At 45.1% G+C, this 17,413-nt stretch overlaps 1 protein-coding gene across 1 annotated transcript in view; it reads right to left on the reverse strand.

The window, feature by feature from the left end:
• Nucleotides 1-17,201, reverse strand: part of LOC311127942 (CD276 antigen-like) — a 69,877-nt gene extending 52,676 nt beyond the window's left edge. The window contains exons 1-2 of the mRNA XM_084159842.1: nt 16,941-17,201; nt 6,786-6,881 (exon numbers count right to left, since the gene is read on the reverse strand). Coding sequence (XP_084015968.1) covers nt 6,786-6,831 — 46 coding nt within the window. The 5' untranslated portion in view covers nt 6,832-6,881; nt 16,941-17,201. The remainder of the gene's footprint in view (nt 1-6,785; nt 6,882-16,940) is intronic.
• Between the last annotated feature and the right edge of the window lie 212 nt (nt 17,202-17,413).

Below are 17,413 nucleotides of genomic sequence, written 5' to 3' on the forward strand. Positions count from 1 at the left end.
ACATACTGTAGTATCTGTGATCACTCCTTTGGTCTAGGAGGTTGTGGTTGAAAAAGTGTGTTTTGAGAGGTGGTGTCTCCCTGTCTGAGGGCTAAGGGCTCTCCCCGGCCCCTGAGAGGCGATAAAGAGATGCTCAGAGCAGAGAGCGGTGGAGAGAGGGGACGTGACGGCAGGGCAGATTTACACCCTGCACTTTATGTTTATGGGCCCGGCTCTGTTTGAGTGCCTGTGGGAGAGACAGAGCCATGCACTTTCACAGCCGACATGAAATAAACTCATTAAAGCCCTGTGAGCGCTGGCTCACAGACACCCTTACCTCAAAGCGGAGCGCCACGCAGGCAGGGACAGAGGCAGACAGGGAGGGAGGCAGACACGGAGGGAGGCAGACAGGGAGGGAGGCAGACAGGGAGGGAGGCAGACAGGGAGGGAGGCAGACACACAGGCAGACACGCAGGTAGGGACAGAGGCAGACAGGGAGGGAGGCAGACAGGGAGGGAGGCAGACAGGGAGGGAGGCAGACACACAGGCAGACACGCAGGTAGGGACAGAGGCAGACAGGGAGGGAGGCAGACAGGGAGGGAGGCAGACACACAGGCAGACATGCAGGCAGGTAGACAGACAGGCAGGCTGGATGACAGTGGCATGCAAGCAGGCAGGGAGGAAGAGGCAGGCAGGGAGAGAGGGAGGCAGGAAGCAGGGAGGGAGGGAGGAAGCAGGGAGGGAGGCAGGAAGCAGGCAGGTAGGGAAGGAGGGAGGCAGGGAGGGAGGCAGGCAGGCAGGGCAAGCTAGTAATGGCCCTGTCGGATATTTACATCACTCACTCCCCACATCCCCTCCGCTCCCCTAATCCCTGGGCTGTCTCTTCGACCCCTACCTCAGCTCAACATAACAGTGATGCTGTCACTGGGCCCTGGCTAGCCTAGTGCTATGCTCACCAGTACAGATGCAGCCTCAAGAGTAGTGATGGGGGGAAAAATCAATACAGTTACATATCGGGATAGTAGTGTTTTCAGCACTTGTATTTCTAAACTAGTTTTCTCATGGCTCTCTCGTCCCTCTGCAGCAGACATATGGTGAGCAATATATTTGGACCATGGAATCACAATAAAATCACAGTATTGAATCGCAATACATATAGAATCGTGAGAATCGCAATACATATCGTATCGGCGCCTAAGTACCGAGATGATATTGTATCGTAAGGTCCCTGGCAATTCCCAGCACTACTCGAGAGCCACCCTGAACATGTGAGCTTAGATGAATGGTTTGCTGCACGGATATCTCTGTTAGCACAGATTAGCCCCGGCTAGTGCTAAGCTAAGCTATACAGATGAGTGGAGCAGAGAGGCTGAGGGGACTGCTGAGTGTGAAGCAGCATTGCAGGCAGCAGGCAGGCAGGGGGTGGGAGGAGGATCACAGGCTTCATACATAGGCAGCTGACAAGGTGACACAACATGGCTCTTGGTAAACAAATTCCTGAGCCACGGTGGCAGTGACATCTCACCTCACTCCTCCAGACGCAGGCAGGTGCACACAAACACACATACACACACACACACACACACACTCGCACATACACAGCCAGGCAAATGCAGGCACACACATCCACAAGCAGAGGGCATTGTTATTCAGCTCAGTCCTGGCTCCTGACAGCTCCACAGCACTGTGAGAGTCAGTCTGAGACACAGGGCATTCTGACACTACAATATACACTGTCATAGTATTGCTCCACAACAGACAGGTCCGAATCACTGTGTTCAGTGACACCCACACACACCCACACACACACCTACACGCAGGCACACACAAACACATTAACATCTCACTCTGCTTGTGATCACTAAAGTTGAATTCACTCAGTCCAATAGAATGTACACCCGTATCCACCTCTAGTAGAATGCAATACATAGCCTAAACATTCTGTGTTGATGTTCCATTCAGGTTCAGCTGACCCTGGTCAATAGAACACAACCCAAAACAGAAATACCTAAACCTGTAATAACCTGATCCCTTTAATAACCTGGGCTGTTAAACACAAGGGCTTCAATAAGACCACAACCTCCATCTCCCTCCAGCTCCTGATGCAATAACCCACACTGTTCAATAACCCTGGTTCATAACTGCTTCTCCAATAAACACACAATAGAACGCAGCTTCAAATTAACTCTGCTTAATAACATTGAACAGCATATAGGTTATCACCTACTAGGCCAATATGCACCTTACACACAGGTTAAATTACCCCTGCTCGATTACAGATGGTAGAGCTACCAGTAGTCCTGTTCATTGGAAGATGTTAGGTACACATGTTCGGAGATATGGTAAAGCCCCTTTGTAGAACATGGCATAAAGGAACAGCCATGATAAGAGTGCACAACCATACATACACTGGAAGGCAAATTGCAGAGGTAATATTGACTTAACTAAGTAAAGACACACAGGCACTGGAGTTATAGTGTTCTGTCTGGCTAAGTAGTGAGCTGCTTAAAAAGCTGTGGCAATAATGCCCCCATTGGGTGGTCAAAAGTACTGCAGTTCCAGACATGTTGGTCTTCACATGAATGACCCACCTGAACATCAAAAGAACAGGAAGTTCACAACAGCTATTCTTTCAGTAAATGTTGTTGTTCAAATATGCCAACTAAAGCCTTTCTTCAAAGCTTTTCTAAATCACACTGTCCAAGCCCAAAACCTTTCAAATATGTCCAGGGGAACACAAATAAAAACCAACATCTGGAATACATTGAGAGACGTAGTGGTAGTTTAGACATGGTAAGCTTAACATTGCTCGGAATTAGCACTCGGACACATAGAGAATCTATTCTAAAGCTGTGCCTTTCCTCCCCTCTTGCTCCTGAAAGAGAGACACAAAATGGAGGGGATTATGTAGGTCTCTGAGCCTTGAATAATGGGGTCACTCATGACATTTACCAATTTAACACTGTCTCCCCATATCTGGGCTACAGTCATCATAGAGTGAAAGCCATCTCTGTCTGTGAGAGATATATGAGGTGCAGATAGCTAGTGGAGCAGACAGGAGCTCCGGTTGCTTATTTTCAGCAACGTAATAAATCAAGATGCACCATACTTCCTTTCTCCTGACTCTGTCTGTCTGTCTCTCTCTCTTTCTCCCTCTCTCATTTGTCGTTTATGCTCTCTCCATCTTCTTCTCTCCACAGACAGGGGGGGCGGGTGCTTTATCAGGGGGAGCTGGTCTCATATCCTGTCAATAAGCTGTTAATGGGCTCTGACAGCCAGATAATAGGGCCAGTTGCAGAGGAGCTGCCTGGGAGATAAGGACAAGCCTAACCTTCCTTCACCACCTGCCTGAGAGAGACGAGAGAGAACACAACCTGGGATGAGTATGAGGAGGGAGACGTAGGAGCAAATCCATCCCAGCAGGAGAGGGGGTGGGGTGGATTTGAGTTTGTGCAGCTTAATCCAAATGACTGGGGTTAAGGTGAGCCTATACGCTATGCATACGATTACAGAAAAGCCAAGCTAAGTTGATCAGAAAGCCAAACTGTATTATTTTAGGGGTGGCAAAGGTTTGGGTTCTAATCCCTCAGATAGACAAGTGTTTGACACCTGCTGGCCCTGGTAATAACCAAAGCCATGTCTGGGAGGGCAGAGCCGTTGCTCAAATCTCAGGCTGCAATTCTGTTCTGCCTTATGAAGGGGTCGGAGAGCAGTGGATGTCTACATTAATGCTGGGGGTTAAGGGGTTAAAGGGTCAGTGGCTGGGGCTGTGTGTCTGGATGTTACCCTGAGCCCGTCTCCTCCTGAAACACAGTGACCTCACTCAGGGCCCCGTAACTGTGGCAACACCCGACCCTGCTTCTCCTGAGACATAGTGACCTCACTCAGGGCCCTGTAACCATGGCAACACCTGACCCCGCCTCTCCTGAGACACAGTGACCTCACTCAGGGCCCCGTAACCGTGGCAACACCCGACCCTGCTTCTCCTGAGACATAGTGACCTCACTCAGGGCCCTGTAACCGTGGTATCACCCGGTAACCATAGCAGCAACCTGTAGGTAAGTGTCTCCTCTCTCTGGGTGTCAGACAGGGAAGCTTCTTACTCAGCACCAAGCAATGATGCTGCTTTCAGAGCGGTGGTGGTGGGTCATTCATCCTGTTCATCACAGCCCACTAAACACAAAGATAACCAGCATATGGCTCCAGGCCCCGCTCAGCGCTCCCTACACAGAACTGCAATCTCTGCATGTTACCCGCATCAATGTTTAAGTGATCCCACAAGACAGCTTTTTTAGGACTTGTTGAAATAATCATGAGGTGCTTGATGGGTAATGCACTCTGTTTAAATGGCTAGGCTACAGTGCAGAGTGAGTGGGGAGAGAGGGAGGGGCCAGCAGCTCAGTGCATTAGCCAACCTGCTAGTAGACTAACTGGGCATTATGTATGCATCGCAGCGAAAGCAATCTTTGTCGGGCCTGTCCTCGATTGTTTTTAAAAGGATACTTCACCGGCCACAATCAAATTAGCAAGAACATCACTGATACGGGGTAATAACCCTAAATTGAATTTCTGCGCGGGCCAAAGTGTCCCCTCTCTACAGAATCAATTGCTGTGAAGAGAAAAGGAGGACAGGGAGAGGGCATTCCTAGTTAGCAGACCTTAAAGGCACCAGAGATGCGGCTGTGAGCAGGCATTTACACGCTTCAGGGCCTTGCCATAATGTCTGCCGCTCACTGACTGCCACACTAGATGTGATCTATTCAATTATGCTAATTAATTATAATTACTTCCCAGCTCTCGTCGTTAAAACTGAATCCAGGTCAGCTTGCCATTTTTGCATTTGCATGAATACAATTTCCCTTTTAACGTGGGGATGCTAAGAGTGGGCAGGTGGGCGCAAGCAGCAGCAAATGGCAGAAGCCTGGCAGGCTGGTGGCAGTGCTGACAGAACAGAGAGCATGACAACACGCAATTAGGCAGACAGCATCCTGTTAATGCTTCTGCTTTACACTACAGGCTCTACTGTGTCTCATCTGCTACTGCTGCTTATGGAGCCTGGATGCTAGGCCTACTTACTGGGCTGGTGCTTCTGCTGCTGCTTATGGAGCCTGGATGCTAGGCCTACTTACTGGGCTGGTGCTTCTGCTGCTGCTTATGGAGCCTGGATGCTAGGCCTACTTACTGGGCTGGTGCTTCTGCTGTTGCTTGCCTGTTACCTCAGAGCAACCCCACTAGGAGTACTGCTACTAGTTTAGTGCATTAAAAGTACACTGAGTATACCAAACATTAGGAACTCCTTGCTAATATTGAGTTGCACCAATCAATAAGGGATCATAGCTTTCACCTGGTCAGTTTATGTCCTGTATACTCAGTGTATATGGATACTAAAACAAAGAAACCTGTCACCACCACATCAAGCAACAATTCCATTGGGGACGAGAACTGACACCAGCTGTGCTAAGCAACATTTTCTTATTTTACGCACCAAGACAATGTTACACACCAACAGCTTAGACGAGGACTCTACCTCTGTACTCTACTAGAGGTTGTCTTGGGAGAGTGCAGTGGCAATGTAGCAGCCTCAGAGTGTAATCCTGTGTGGAGATAGGGGTATTTAATGGCGCAGCACAGGAGTGACACTGATACGGTTATTTAATGGTGGAGTAGAGGAGAGACACTGTAGAAGACAAGTGGGATTAGCAAGGGCCTGTAATCCTAATCAGAGACCTACTGTTGCCAACAGGCCCAGAGGACCCCAGGTCTCACACACACATATAGACACACAAACACCAGCACATACACATGTGCACCCTCACTCACTATTCCCACATGACAGTTTGTCTCTATCGACAGACTTTCAAAGCACATGATTTAGAGTATGACTGAAAACATGCTGTACAATGTTACCTAATACTGTCAATCATTCATTCAACAGTAAATTCCAGTAAGTAAATAAAGAACAATCATATATTGTGTGAGGTAAAAACCCTCTTAACTACAACTTAAAGAGCTACACAGTCCGAGACGCCTCCCTCCCTCCCTCCCTCCCAGTGAGAGGGCTGAGGCAGCCGCCACAGCCAGTAATGAGCAGGCCAAAAACCCATTAAGGCTGGAACAGTACTACATTTACATTTACATTTTAGTCATTTAGCAGACGCTCTTATCCAGAGCGACTTACAGTTAGTGAGTACATACAATGTTTTTAAAAAATATAATTATACTGGCCTCCCGTGGGAATCGAACCCACAACCCTGCTAGGCCCTAATGAAGCCCTGCTCCTATCTCTCTCAGAGTCTCTGTCTGACTGCTGAGTCCAGCACACTGCCCTGAGCACTACAACAGCCCTGCTGCCTACAGCCCAGGCTACACCAACCACAACTCCCCCTTCTTACTGGAACATGAGAGGCTGACTCCCCCACCACACTCTCTGACTCACTGGAGAAAAACTACACTCTCTGCAAGTCTCTTCTCAGGCAGGACCTCACCCTACTAGCTACCCAAGGGCCCCATTCTAGCTCTGGCTAGAGAAGGACAAACTCATCCAATTTTCCTGTCCACATAACTTTCTAAATGTTCCCATTCTGTAAAGTTTTCATCGTCTTTACGTTTTGCACTGTTAAGAATATTCGTTTTCAGAGTAAGCCTAATTTGAGCTGTTATTTTGTCTTCCTTTTCATTTATTTGAAGGGAATGACTAAAAACCCTGTTGAGCGTATTGTTGAGATGGCGGTGGAGTTACACTTGGTGGTAGCTTTGATCTATGGGTAATGACAGGCTGTGGAGGGGGACAGGGGGACACCACCCACCGAGAGCTTGCACAGCCAGCAGCGCGTGCAGCAGGAGGGACAGCATGGTCTTCTTGGGGGTCTCGGTAGCGCGGGTCAGCCTCGTCAGACACAGCACTGTGGAAACAAACACAGAGACATGATCTGATTCACTCTGGCCCAATTAGTTTAAATAGAATGTTTCAGACAAGAAATCATCAAAAGAAAGACAGGGAAGTGCAAACCGCTACTGATCATGTTAACAAAATCTAATGTCAACATTAAACCAGTGTGTATGCTGTGGGAAATCCTGCAAGAGAGAGGGAAAGAGAGAGAGAGAGAGAGAGGCAGAGAGCGAAAGAGATAGAGCGAGAGATAGAGCGAGAGAGAGAGAGAGACAGAGAGAGGGAGAGAGATAGAGAGAGAGAGAAACAGAAAGAGAAGAGAGGGAGAGAGAGTAAGAGACAGAAGAGAGAGGAGGGGGGAAGAGAGAGAGAGAGAGAGAGAGCTGTACATAGTACAAGCCATTTCTTTCAGGCCATTAGAGCTGAGTGAAGGGAACTTCCATTCTGACAGGAAACAGCTGAGTCATTCGCCTAGTGGCCTCAGGATGCCCACCAGTGGGAAAACATTAGATGTAGCACACTCTACTGACTCCTACCACACAAAACTGTGTCCTGTCTCCCACTCTCTCGGTGGGAGACCGCAGAGACACTGTGTGTGTGTGTGTGTGTGTGTCAGGGTTTCGGTTAGCTGGTAATAGCCGGCTTTTGGCCAAAAACAATTGCCACTGGCCAAATGTCCAGGAGAAGACAAAAAATCCCATTGCGAAATAATGCTTTTTAGCCTATTCATTGATGTAAATACCAGTTTATGTAAATATTCATTGATGTAAATACCAGGTGATGTAAATACATTTGACCAGTCATGCTTATCAGTCTATGGGTTAATTTGCATAATTTTTTGGAATTAAATTGCTGCTTGTGTATATTCATTATGTATCTTATTTATCACACGCACACAGCATACAGATACAGAGCCTGTCAGACAGCGCTTTCATAAGCCCAATCATTGCACAACAATTCTAAATGCAATCGTGTGTTAAAAATAGTTTTTGGGCCACGATTAAAAAGAGCTAGTATTTTTTTTTCTCAACTGGTAATTGAAGCGCACTTCCTATTCGCCATTCAAATGCATAGGCAATCGAAGGCAGGCTTCATCAGCGTGTCACACACCACTTTGCAATGAGCTGGATGCAGTATGCATTTTGAAAACATATAGCTACTTAACTGTTCGAAACCTGAATGTTTTACTACATCTTATTACATTTACGTCATTTAGCAGACGCTCTTATCCAGAGCGACTTACAGTTAGTGAATACATTTTTTTTTTATACTGGCCCCCCGTGGGAATCAAACCCACAACCCTGGCGTTGCAAACGCCATGCTCTATCAACTGAGCTACATCCCTGCCGGCCATTCCCTCCCCTACCCTGGACGACGCTGGGCCAATTGTGCGCCGCCCCATGGGTCTCCCGGTCGCGGCCGGCTGCGACAGAGCCTGGATTCGAACCAGGATCTCTAGTGGCACAGTTAGCACTGCGATGCAGTGCCTTAGACCACTGCGCCACTCTTATGAGGCATGTTTTACCTTGCTTCAAAGTAGCCTAGGCAATTATTTTATAAACCCTTCCATATGCCATTGAAACCAAGAGCCTATTTCTCTCATGTTCTATTGCTTTCTTTCATCGTCCGGTCGCCAAATGCCTTGCTGAGTTAATAATGTTAAGAAATAATCGTTTATAAACAGGGGTGCACATAACTTTTTCAGTGAGTTACTCAGGTGAGTACCAGCAGATGGTGTCTGGTCTCACCACATATGTAGCATGGTCTTAAGAAGTGCAGTCTTCCTCACTGTCCTCCTCAGTGTCGCCCCCACTGTCCTCTTCAGTGTCGCCCCCACTGTCCTCTTCAGTGTCGCCCCCACTGTCCTCTTCAGTGTCGCCCCCACTGTCCTCTTCAGTGTCGCCCCCACTGTCCTCTTCAGTGTCGCCCCCACTGTCCTCTTCAGTGTCGCCCCCACTGTCCTCTTCAGTGTCGCCCCCACTGTCCTCTTAAGTGTCGCCCCCACTGTCCTCTTCAGTGTCGCCCCCACTGTCCTCCTCAGTGTCGCCCCCACTGTCCTCCTCAGTGTCGCCCCCACTGTCCTCTGCTTCAGCTTCCTGCATGGTAGATGATGAAGATGCTGCAGATGCACCTCCCTGTCCTTGGTTGAGCCTCCGATTAGCTGTCTCCATCCACAGGCCAACAGCAGGCTTTGGGTCAAATGTCTCTGTGGTCTGCTTTGACAGGTGAATGTGCATCAGGGCTGAGAGACGAGCATGTGACAGACGAGATCTGTTTTTTATTATGTTGAGATGTGAGAATCCCCTCTCACAAGCTGCACTGCTTAAAGGCAGTGTAAGAGACAGCTTAACAACCTTGTTGATGTTGGAGTAAGCATCTGGGTTACTTGTATTTACTATTTGGACCAAGTCATACACAGAAGAGGCTCCCAGGCGTTTTCCTGCCTGCTTTAAGCGCATCCATTCTGTCACAGCGGTATCTTTGTCAAGTTGCAAGGTGGCCTCATATTTCTTGAGAATGCTGCAAACTGTTGTGTTTCCAAAACTGTGGAGGTCTTGCATTTCCTGAGGCCATGTTGAAGGATCAAATACTAAGAAATGATCACATGACTTGAGGGAGTCATATCTGATTTCAAACTCTTCAATTAACCCCCTGAGTAAGTGTGTCTTGTCTCTGTCAGCATCAGCATTGGAAACAGTGTGTGCCCTGTGGCTTTCACCATCAAGCAGAAGTGTGAACTGTCAAATGGCCACCATGAGTTCATCCTTACATTCTCCAATGGTCAGCTTTTCCTTCTGAAACCTAATGGATGTGGTCTTCAAAATGTTGCAAATGTCAAGCATGTTTGACAGAAAGCACTGAAAACGCTCTGTGCAGATATGCTGCAAGTCACTATTATCACTCGTAACCAGTTGCATTTTAATGGCTGGCAATAGTCTTGATATTTTTAACAGTGTTTCATGCCTCCATGCAGACCATCTGATATTATGAAACTTACCCAGTTTCACAAAGGAGATCCCATTTTCTTCTCATAGCTTATTCAGTGCAGCAGTTTTTTTTGCTCCACCTTTTTGTAAATAAAACTGCAGCAGCTTGACCACAGAGCGATTAAATGTCTCACAGTAAGGTACATTGCGATCAGCTGATTTCGCGCAATTCTCCAGGGAGTCTCCAACCGCAGCAAGTTGCCGGAGTTTTGGCACAACGCCGTTGTAGATACCTACGTTGACAGCAGCCCCGTCTGTGCACACAGCGACCAACTTTGTTGTCCAGTCATCCAAGCCTGTGTCCTGGAAAAGTCTCACAAATCCGTCTGTTATGGCCTGTGCGGTTCGGTCAGCACCCAATTCAATCAGTCCAATAAAGTCCGAAGTAAACTCTCCGTTGCTGGACACAGACACAATGTAAACGATTTCCTGCTCAGTTTTTGTGATGTCCTCAGATCCATCAAAAAGCAGCCCCCAAAATTCAGCAGACTGCAACTTGGCTCGTAACTCCCCGCTGATGGTGTGAGCGATGCTCTGCATGATCCGTGTGACTCCTTCACGTGAATGATATGCTGCACCTCCGACATTTACTCCTAGCCGCTTCAGTAAAGGAACATCCTCAGAATAGGAAGACATGGGACGTGCGTGTTTAGCTTTATGGAAGGCGAGGAGGAAAATATTAAACAGAGCTTGCCGCTGATCTTCATTCACCTTGTCTCGCCATCTGGCAAGTGGGCGACTGGACATTTCTTCTCGGCTAGCTTGTTTATTAGCAATGGCTTGTGCCACATTCGTGTGCTCCTTGCTCTTTTCATGTTTGTCAAATAAAGGATGGTTGAAATTCTTTGAGCCTTTATAAAATGCACCTGTTTTGTCTGCTAGATGTGGATTTGAGCGGCAAATCTTGCACCACATTACAGTGCGCTCATCGTTAGCTTCAAGCCATTGCACATCTTGGAGCCACTTTTCCGAAAAAAGTATTTTCTTCGGCTCTGGCTCCAGTTGGCGTTTCTTTGTAGGTGGCGAAACGCCAAAGAAACTGCTTAATGTCTGTTGCTTTTTGGACATCCCTGACAGTAGTTGACAAGCAACATGTCATGTGTAAGGTTAGATGAGAAGATCGGTCAAGTACGCAAAGGCGCGTAGTAACACAAGTGGCATTGCGCATTCCTTTTTTGTCGCGCTTGCGTTACCTGCGTACCAGTTATGTGCACCCCTGTTTATAAACATTCTGATCTACTGCATCAGATTCATTTCTTTTTAACGTTTTTTTTTATTTTACCTTTATTTAACTAGGCAAGTCAGTTAACAACACATTCTTATTTACAATGACGGCCTACACCGGCCAAATCCGGACGACGCTGGGCCAATTGTGCGCTGCCCTATGGGACTCCCAATCACGGCCGGTTGTGATACAGCCTGGAATCAAACCAGGGTATGCAGTGACGCCTCTAGCACTGAGATGCAGTGCCTTAGACCACTGCGCCACTCGGGAGCCCATGTGGCCTAGGCATAGCCTACTGGTTGTATGAATTTTGGATCTATCGTCTGACAACTGTCCCAGAGTCTGTTTGGGCTATTTCTTTCTCGACAAGCTGACCAATATAATAGGTAAACTTTTCTACTATGGGGGATAGTAGATTGACATAGGCTCATAGGCAGCGCGTCCATAAGGCTAGGGGAAGCTTTCCCTAAGTAAATTGAATTGCCAAAATTATATAGGCTAATTATATAAGCATGATTTCGCCACAGAAGATCATTAGCGTCCCCTAGCCGTAAATAAGTTGTGGATTGTTTTAAATCGCATTGCCTACAGTCGGGAGGAAAGGCAGCGCACTGTTTGGGCAGCTTGCGCGGCAAATAACTAATAAATGATTGTTGAGTTGCGACTGTCCGTGAAACGTTGAGATGCCCAGCCAGGCATATCGCAATATTTCCAAATTCAATCGCGGGAAAACATAGTTTGGAAAGCAAATGGCTATTGCTCTAAAGAGAAGAAAATGAAATGACTCAAATCTGTCTTTTCGTTATCCAAATTATCAACTTCATTGAACAAACAACAGTAGGCCTATAGCCTATCTTGTTGGCATCAGCGGAGAGCATTGGCCATATCACCGGTGAGGGCGCACTGCGCATATTCACTCTTTGTCATTGTTGGGTCAGTGCTACTTAACAATTAGTTTTTGGACAATAATTTCCTCCTCCAGTTTAGATGGACGTCATATTCTATTTGTGTATCCCCTTCTTATAGGCCCATTATATGGACAACGTCGCTTTTATTGATCTGTTTGTCAGTGTCAGCAGAGAAGGCTACCCTGTAATTTGTCGTATTAAAAAAGATTCTGCTAATGTCTCCAGTCATATACAGAACAAAAGGGAGTGGGTACACTAAGAGGTGTGGTTAATGCAGTCTTTAGCTATGGTGACCAGATGGGTCAGTTCACAAAGACAAAAAGTAGAAGAAATGCATAAAATGGGTTTTTCCCGTGCAAAGAAAGAATAAATAGCCTATAGCCCAGGCATCTACGCTATACACGCTCAGCCATGATTGAGCGGTCTTTTTTGCAAACAGTGATTTGAGTTATATTATTAGCCTAAATTATGACTATCCAATCTACTCATCATATTACGAATAGGCCTAGTAAGCTATCTTACATAAGTCTGCATGGAATGCTTTTTATAAAGGTGCATTTTTATGGTGAAAATGTGCTTCCCCAAACTTGAAACTCATGTGCGGTCTATGCATAGGCTAGTGATTTTGCAGTTCGCTACTCGTGTTGTTTGCTGAGGAAAAGTAAATGTGGACAGTTATTCTAACATATTCAAAGTGTGCGTTATAAGGACACACGATATTGCATCCTCGACTTGCATGTTCTGTTAAGATTAATTACCGTAATCTAAATGTGATTTTTGTCATTCTGAGCACCGTGGGTGGACGCCCTAATCAGGTTACGCACCATGCATATGGGTCAGGTACTTTTCTCAAATGTCAGGTAAATTTAAATGCTGCAGGTCAAATGTCCGGCACCACATTTTCATAACGGAAACCCTGGATTGTGTGTGTGTGTACACTGCCAATGACCCTCATAAAATGAGGTAAGGAAAATAAAAATAAACACTATAAAATGACAGCAGGGCCACAACAATCATGTGAATATAAACGTTTTGGGGATACTGTATATAGACGGGAGGGGTGGACACTGACCAACTAGTGAAATGCTCCTATATAGCCCCTGGAAGTACATGCAATATTACATTAAAATACTAAAACTATCCAGTATACTATAATAGCACAGATCTAAAAGAGTGGATGATGTGGATTATGATTAAAAGGATACTGTGTACATATAATCTAATTATGTGTATAGTTATCATATTACATATTGTGCCAGGAAAACAGAGATCTGTTTCTGCCCTGTTATTGTACTCCTCATTTCCCTTTGGCATATATCCTGTACTGTATTCTCTCTCAACACTCATGTCCTCTCCTGCCTCTGTTCTCTCCCCCTCCCTTCCTGAATCCTGACACAGCTAGCTTACCCTGCTGACGACCCCCAGAGAGAGAGAGAGGCTGTGAGAGGAGAATAAGGACTATAATGGGTAATGCCAACTGGGGTCAATATGACGGCATGGTATCAGGTGGCTTGTGGGTAGGCAGGCTACAACATAAGCAGACGGAACAAAAGGGAGTGGGTACACTATGAGGTGTGGTTAATGCAGTCTTTAGCTATGGTGACCAGATGGTTCACAAAGACAAAAAGTAGAAGCCTCTGATACTCACTTCGGTTTGTACTGCTATTAACAATGTTACAGAGATAGAACAAAATAAATCCCCACCAAATACTCAATCATAACCAACATAAACATAGCCTACTTTTTACGGTTAGAGAGCATCGCAAGCAAAATGCGTTTGTAATAAATAAATTACAAACCGTTTCCAACTATCCAGGTTTGTGCATTGTCAAATGTTCCGAGTCACATAAACACTGCTATGGTCATCAGCTTCATTCCTTGGCTTAGATGAAACCCTATGATGAAATCCTTTCCATGAAGTCTCCAGATGAGCTCAGCAGAAAGAAAGGATGTGGGCAGAATGGTAACTTCCACACAAAGCTTCTTCCATAATAGGACTGTTCCCTGGACCCTGGCTGTCTGTCAGTCTATCCGTCTGTCTCTCTCTTGTCTGGACAGCTGTCCAGCAAGCAGCAGCAGACAGCCTGCCCATAATTAATTTAGCACGCTAGGACTAGGGACTAGGGAGCTCACTATCTAGAAATATTGGTCCTCCTCACTGGCTTCAAGTTATTCATAGCAAGGCTGTACACTCGTATGTGTCATAACATACCCTCATGGCATGCATAGAAAACATTACAACATAAACAGATGACATACCTAAGAGTTCTTCATAGTCATAAGTCAGATTTCCTGACACATTGTTAAGTTCCTGTTTAATTTAGTTTAACTTATGAACTCAGACATTCTTGAGTATGACTGGCACGCAGTGTGAAAGCCACTCTCTGTCGAGGCTGTATGTGTCCCTTGTGGACAGACAGGACAGCAGGAAGCATTCACATGTTTTTCATTGAATTACTCAACGTTATTTCCCTTCCCCCGGGCTACTTCCTCCACCAGGACTGGTAAATCCCCTCTCTCCCTGCACTACCCAGCTTCTTTTGGCCAGCTTAATGTCAGAGGTCAGATCAAACTCATTTGACCACACCTGCAGCCTGAGACATGCTAAGGCGGGACTTATTTCAGCATAATGAGTACAATAAATCTGTACTCTATCTTCGCTCAGCAGAATATTTACATTTGTTGTGGATTTATAGGTTGTGGTATAACGTACACAAATGGTATTACCTAAACTTAAGGTGTTTGCTGGAAAAGTCTGATATTGCTAATGCTTTTCCCTCCATTTTAAGTATGAAGTATTTATCTTGTCTTTCCCTAACCTCGGTTATAATTTCCTCTCTAGCCATGTTGCCAGCTTAGTATCAAAGACTATTGTATCCCTCCAGGATGCTGTACCTGCCAAGAAAGCCCAGCTGCTCTGCTCTGACAGTCATGTGACAGGCATCATCAGACCAGTCCTCCAATTCAGCATGGAGCTCAGAATAATAACATAACATAAACTGCAGCTGACACCATTAAACTTTTTTTTGCCATTTTAAAGCTAATTTCCTGCAATGCTACACACTTTGTCATGGGGCGCAAAGACAATGTAGCAGTTTTAAAGCTAATTTCCTGTAATTCTACACATTTTGCCATGTCTTATGTATGTTCATATGACATTTGAATGACAAACACTATAACAAAATCAATAGGCTAAAAAACCTAGCTAAAAACACTAGCTGACATGGGCTAGTTGATCTGGTTTGTGCATTGTCAAATGTTCCGAGTCACATAAACACTGCTATGGTCATCAGCTTCATTCCTTGGCTTAGATTGTGGTCCTCTGTAGCTCAGCTGGTAGAGCATGGCGCTTGTAACGCCAAGGTAGTGGGTTCGATCCCCGGGACCACCCATACACAAAAATGTATGCACGCACGACTGTAAGTCACTTTGGATAAAAGCGTCTGCTAAATGGCATATTATTATTATCTGGACATTTCTAACAAATTATAAATAGCTCTCGAAGGTCTGCAATGACTGACATGACAGAGGAAAACTGCTGATGCACTACTCAATTTCGAAATTGCACCTTGTGTTTTCTACTATTACAACTTTAAGGAGTAAGTTGAAAGCCGGACTGAGTTCATTAAAAGGTGTGCCCCACAGTTTAAGAACCACTGCTCTAGAAGACCTTATCATACTTTATAATCACCCAGGTTGTTTGCCCTATGTGGCCCTGGGCCTGAACATTTTTTCCCTCCCATCTCTGTGTTGCCAGGGTAATGCTGCTATGTGTTCCAAGTTCCAACCGCAGCGGTTCCAATAAATATGAGACCACCTACTGGGCACAGATGTCAATTCAACATCTATTCCACATTGGTTCAATGCAATTTCGTTGAAATTCCGTGGAAACAACGTTGATTCAACCAGTGTGTGCCCAGTAGGCAGTCTTTTGTCTAAAAACAAGACAATCATGTTATTATCAAGCTTTACTACCTATAATTACGTTTGGAGCAGTGGATGCTAAATAAAAAATGTGAAACATTAAAAAAGTTATTGTTTTTAGATACAACTATAAAAAAATAAAATTAGCTAGCACTGCAGTGCATAAAATGTGGTGAGTAGTTGACTTAAAGAGAGAGATAAAGACAATAGTTGAACAGTTTTTAACAAATGTATTTCTTCAAAAATTAAGGAGAAGTATCAGAGAGGGAGTGAAAGAGAGAGAGATAGCTATATTTCATAGTATTTTTTTCACCTTCACTTTCAATTACTTAGCTAACCAATGCAGCTAGCTAATTTAGCCTACTCAAACACCCAGCTCTAACAGAGAGGAATGCTATTTACGTTAGCTAGCTGGCTATGGCTATCCAAAACTGGAACTCTTCCAAGTCAAGGTAAGCTTGACTTGGAAGAGTTACACCGGGGCACGCCGGTGTAACTGCTAAACTCCTTGCTGACTGTACACTATACTGCATGATTGAAGCAGGTTTACTAGTAGCTATGTTGACTATGATGTTACCTAATATGGTGACAACGATGTAGGCTGTGTTTTGTGGTTAGTGGTTATGGTATGAAGGTTTGGCTAAGAAAGGTTACATTTAATTCAAGAAGAGATCTAGCTGAGTGCTAGCTGAGTGCTTTGGTAAAATGTGATAAACAAAAACCACCATTGGGACATTAAGTTACTGAGCCTTAAATCGAAGTTACTTAACAGTGTATTTATTGTTAATGAGTTTCTTAAACGAGTCTATTGTCTTTTGTTCAAATAAGATGCAGTAGTGTATCCAGTCATGCGCGTTTCTGCTTCATTCACTCCAGCTGTTGCTTACATCTGCCACACAACGACATTTTCGTGGCTCATTCTCAAAATCAACAGAAAATAGAAACTACGCGTAATTACCTGGTTACTACACCACGTTTCATGTACTTTTCTTTGACTAATGTAAACAAAATAAAAAGTTAAAACTTACCATGTTAGGAGAACGCAACTTATGAATCACCAACCATCCAGCGGCTGTGATTTGTTACACAAAATCACGAATGATCTTATTCTGTTGAGTTTTGCATACCCTCTTTGGGTTTTCCTGCACACAATAAGCGCTAATAGCGTTCCCTTGAACCCCTTTGACTTGAGAAATGAATAGTTCGGCTACATGTATTAAACAACCTTACATTTAGGAGGATTCATTCGATTCTAAGAAACCGCTCCCATACGGTGCTTTGTCCAGTATGATGTCACGCGTACGAGAAAAGTGTTTGCCCCCGGACCCCCACCGCTGGGTAATGTTAACCCTTTATGCTGAAGGCAAGCATACAGTATATAAAACAACTGTGGTGCTCGTCAATTTTCATATTCTATAATATTTCGTACATCTCACATTTTTCATACTCAACTTTATTATTTTGAATAAACTAAGGTAATAATAATAAGTGTAATACCTTG

This window comes from Coregonus lavaretus (genome assembly GCF_964263955.1).
Source record: "Coregonus lavaretus genome assembly, chromosome: 4".
Classification (NCBI taxonomy): Eukaryota; Metazoa; Chordata; class Actinopteri; order Salmoniformes; family Salmonidae; genus Coregonus; species Coregonus lavaretus.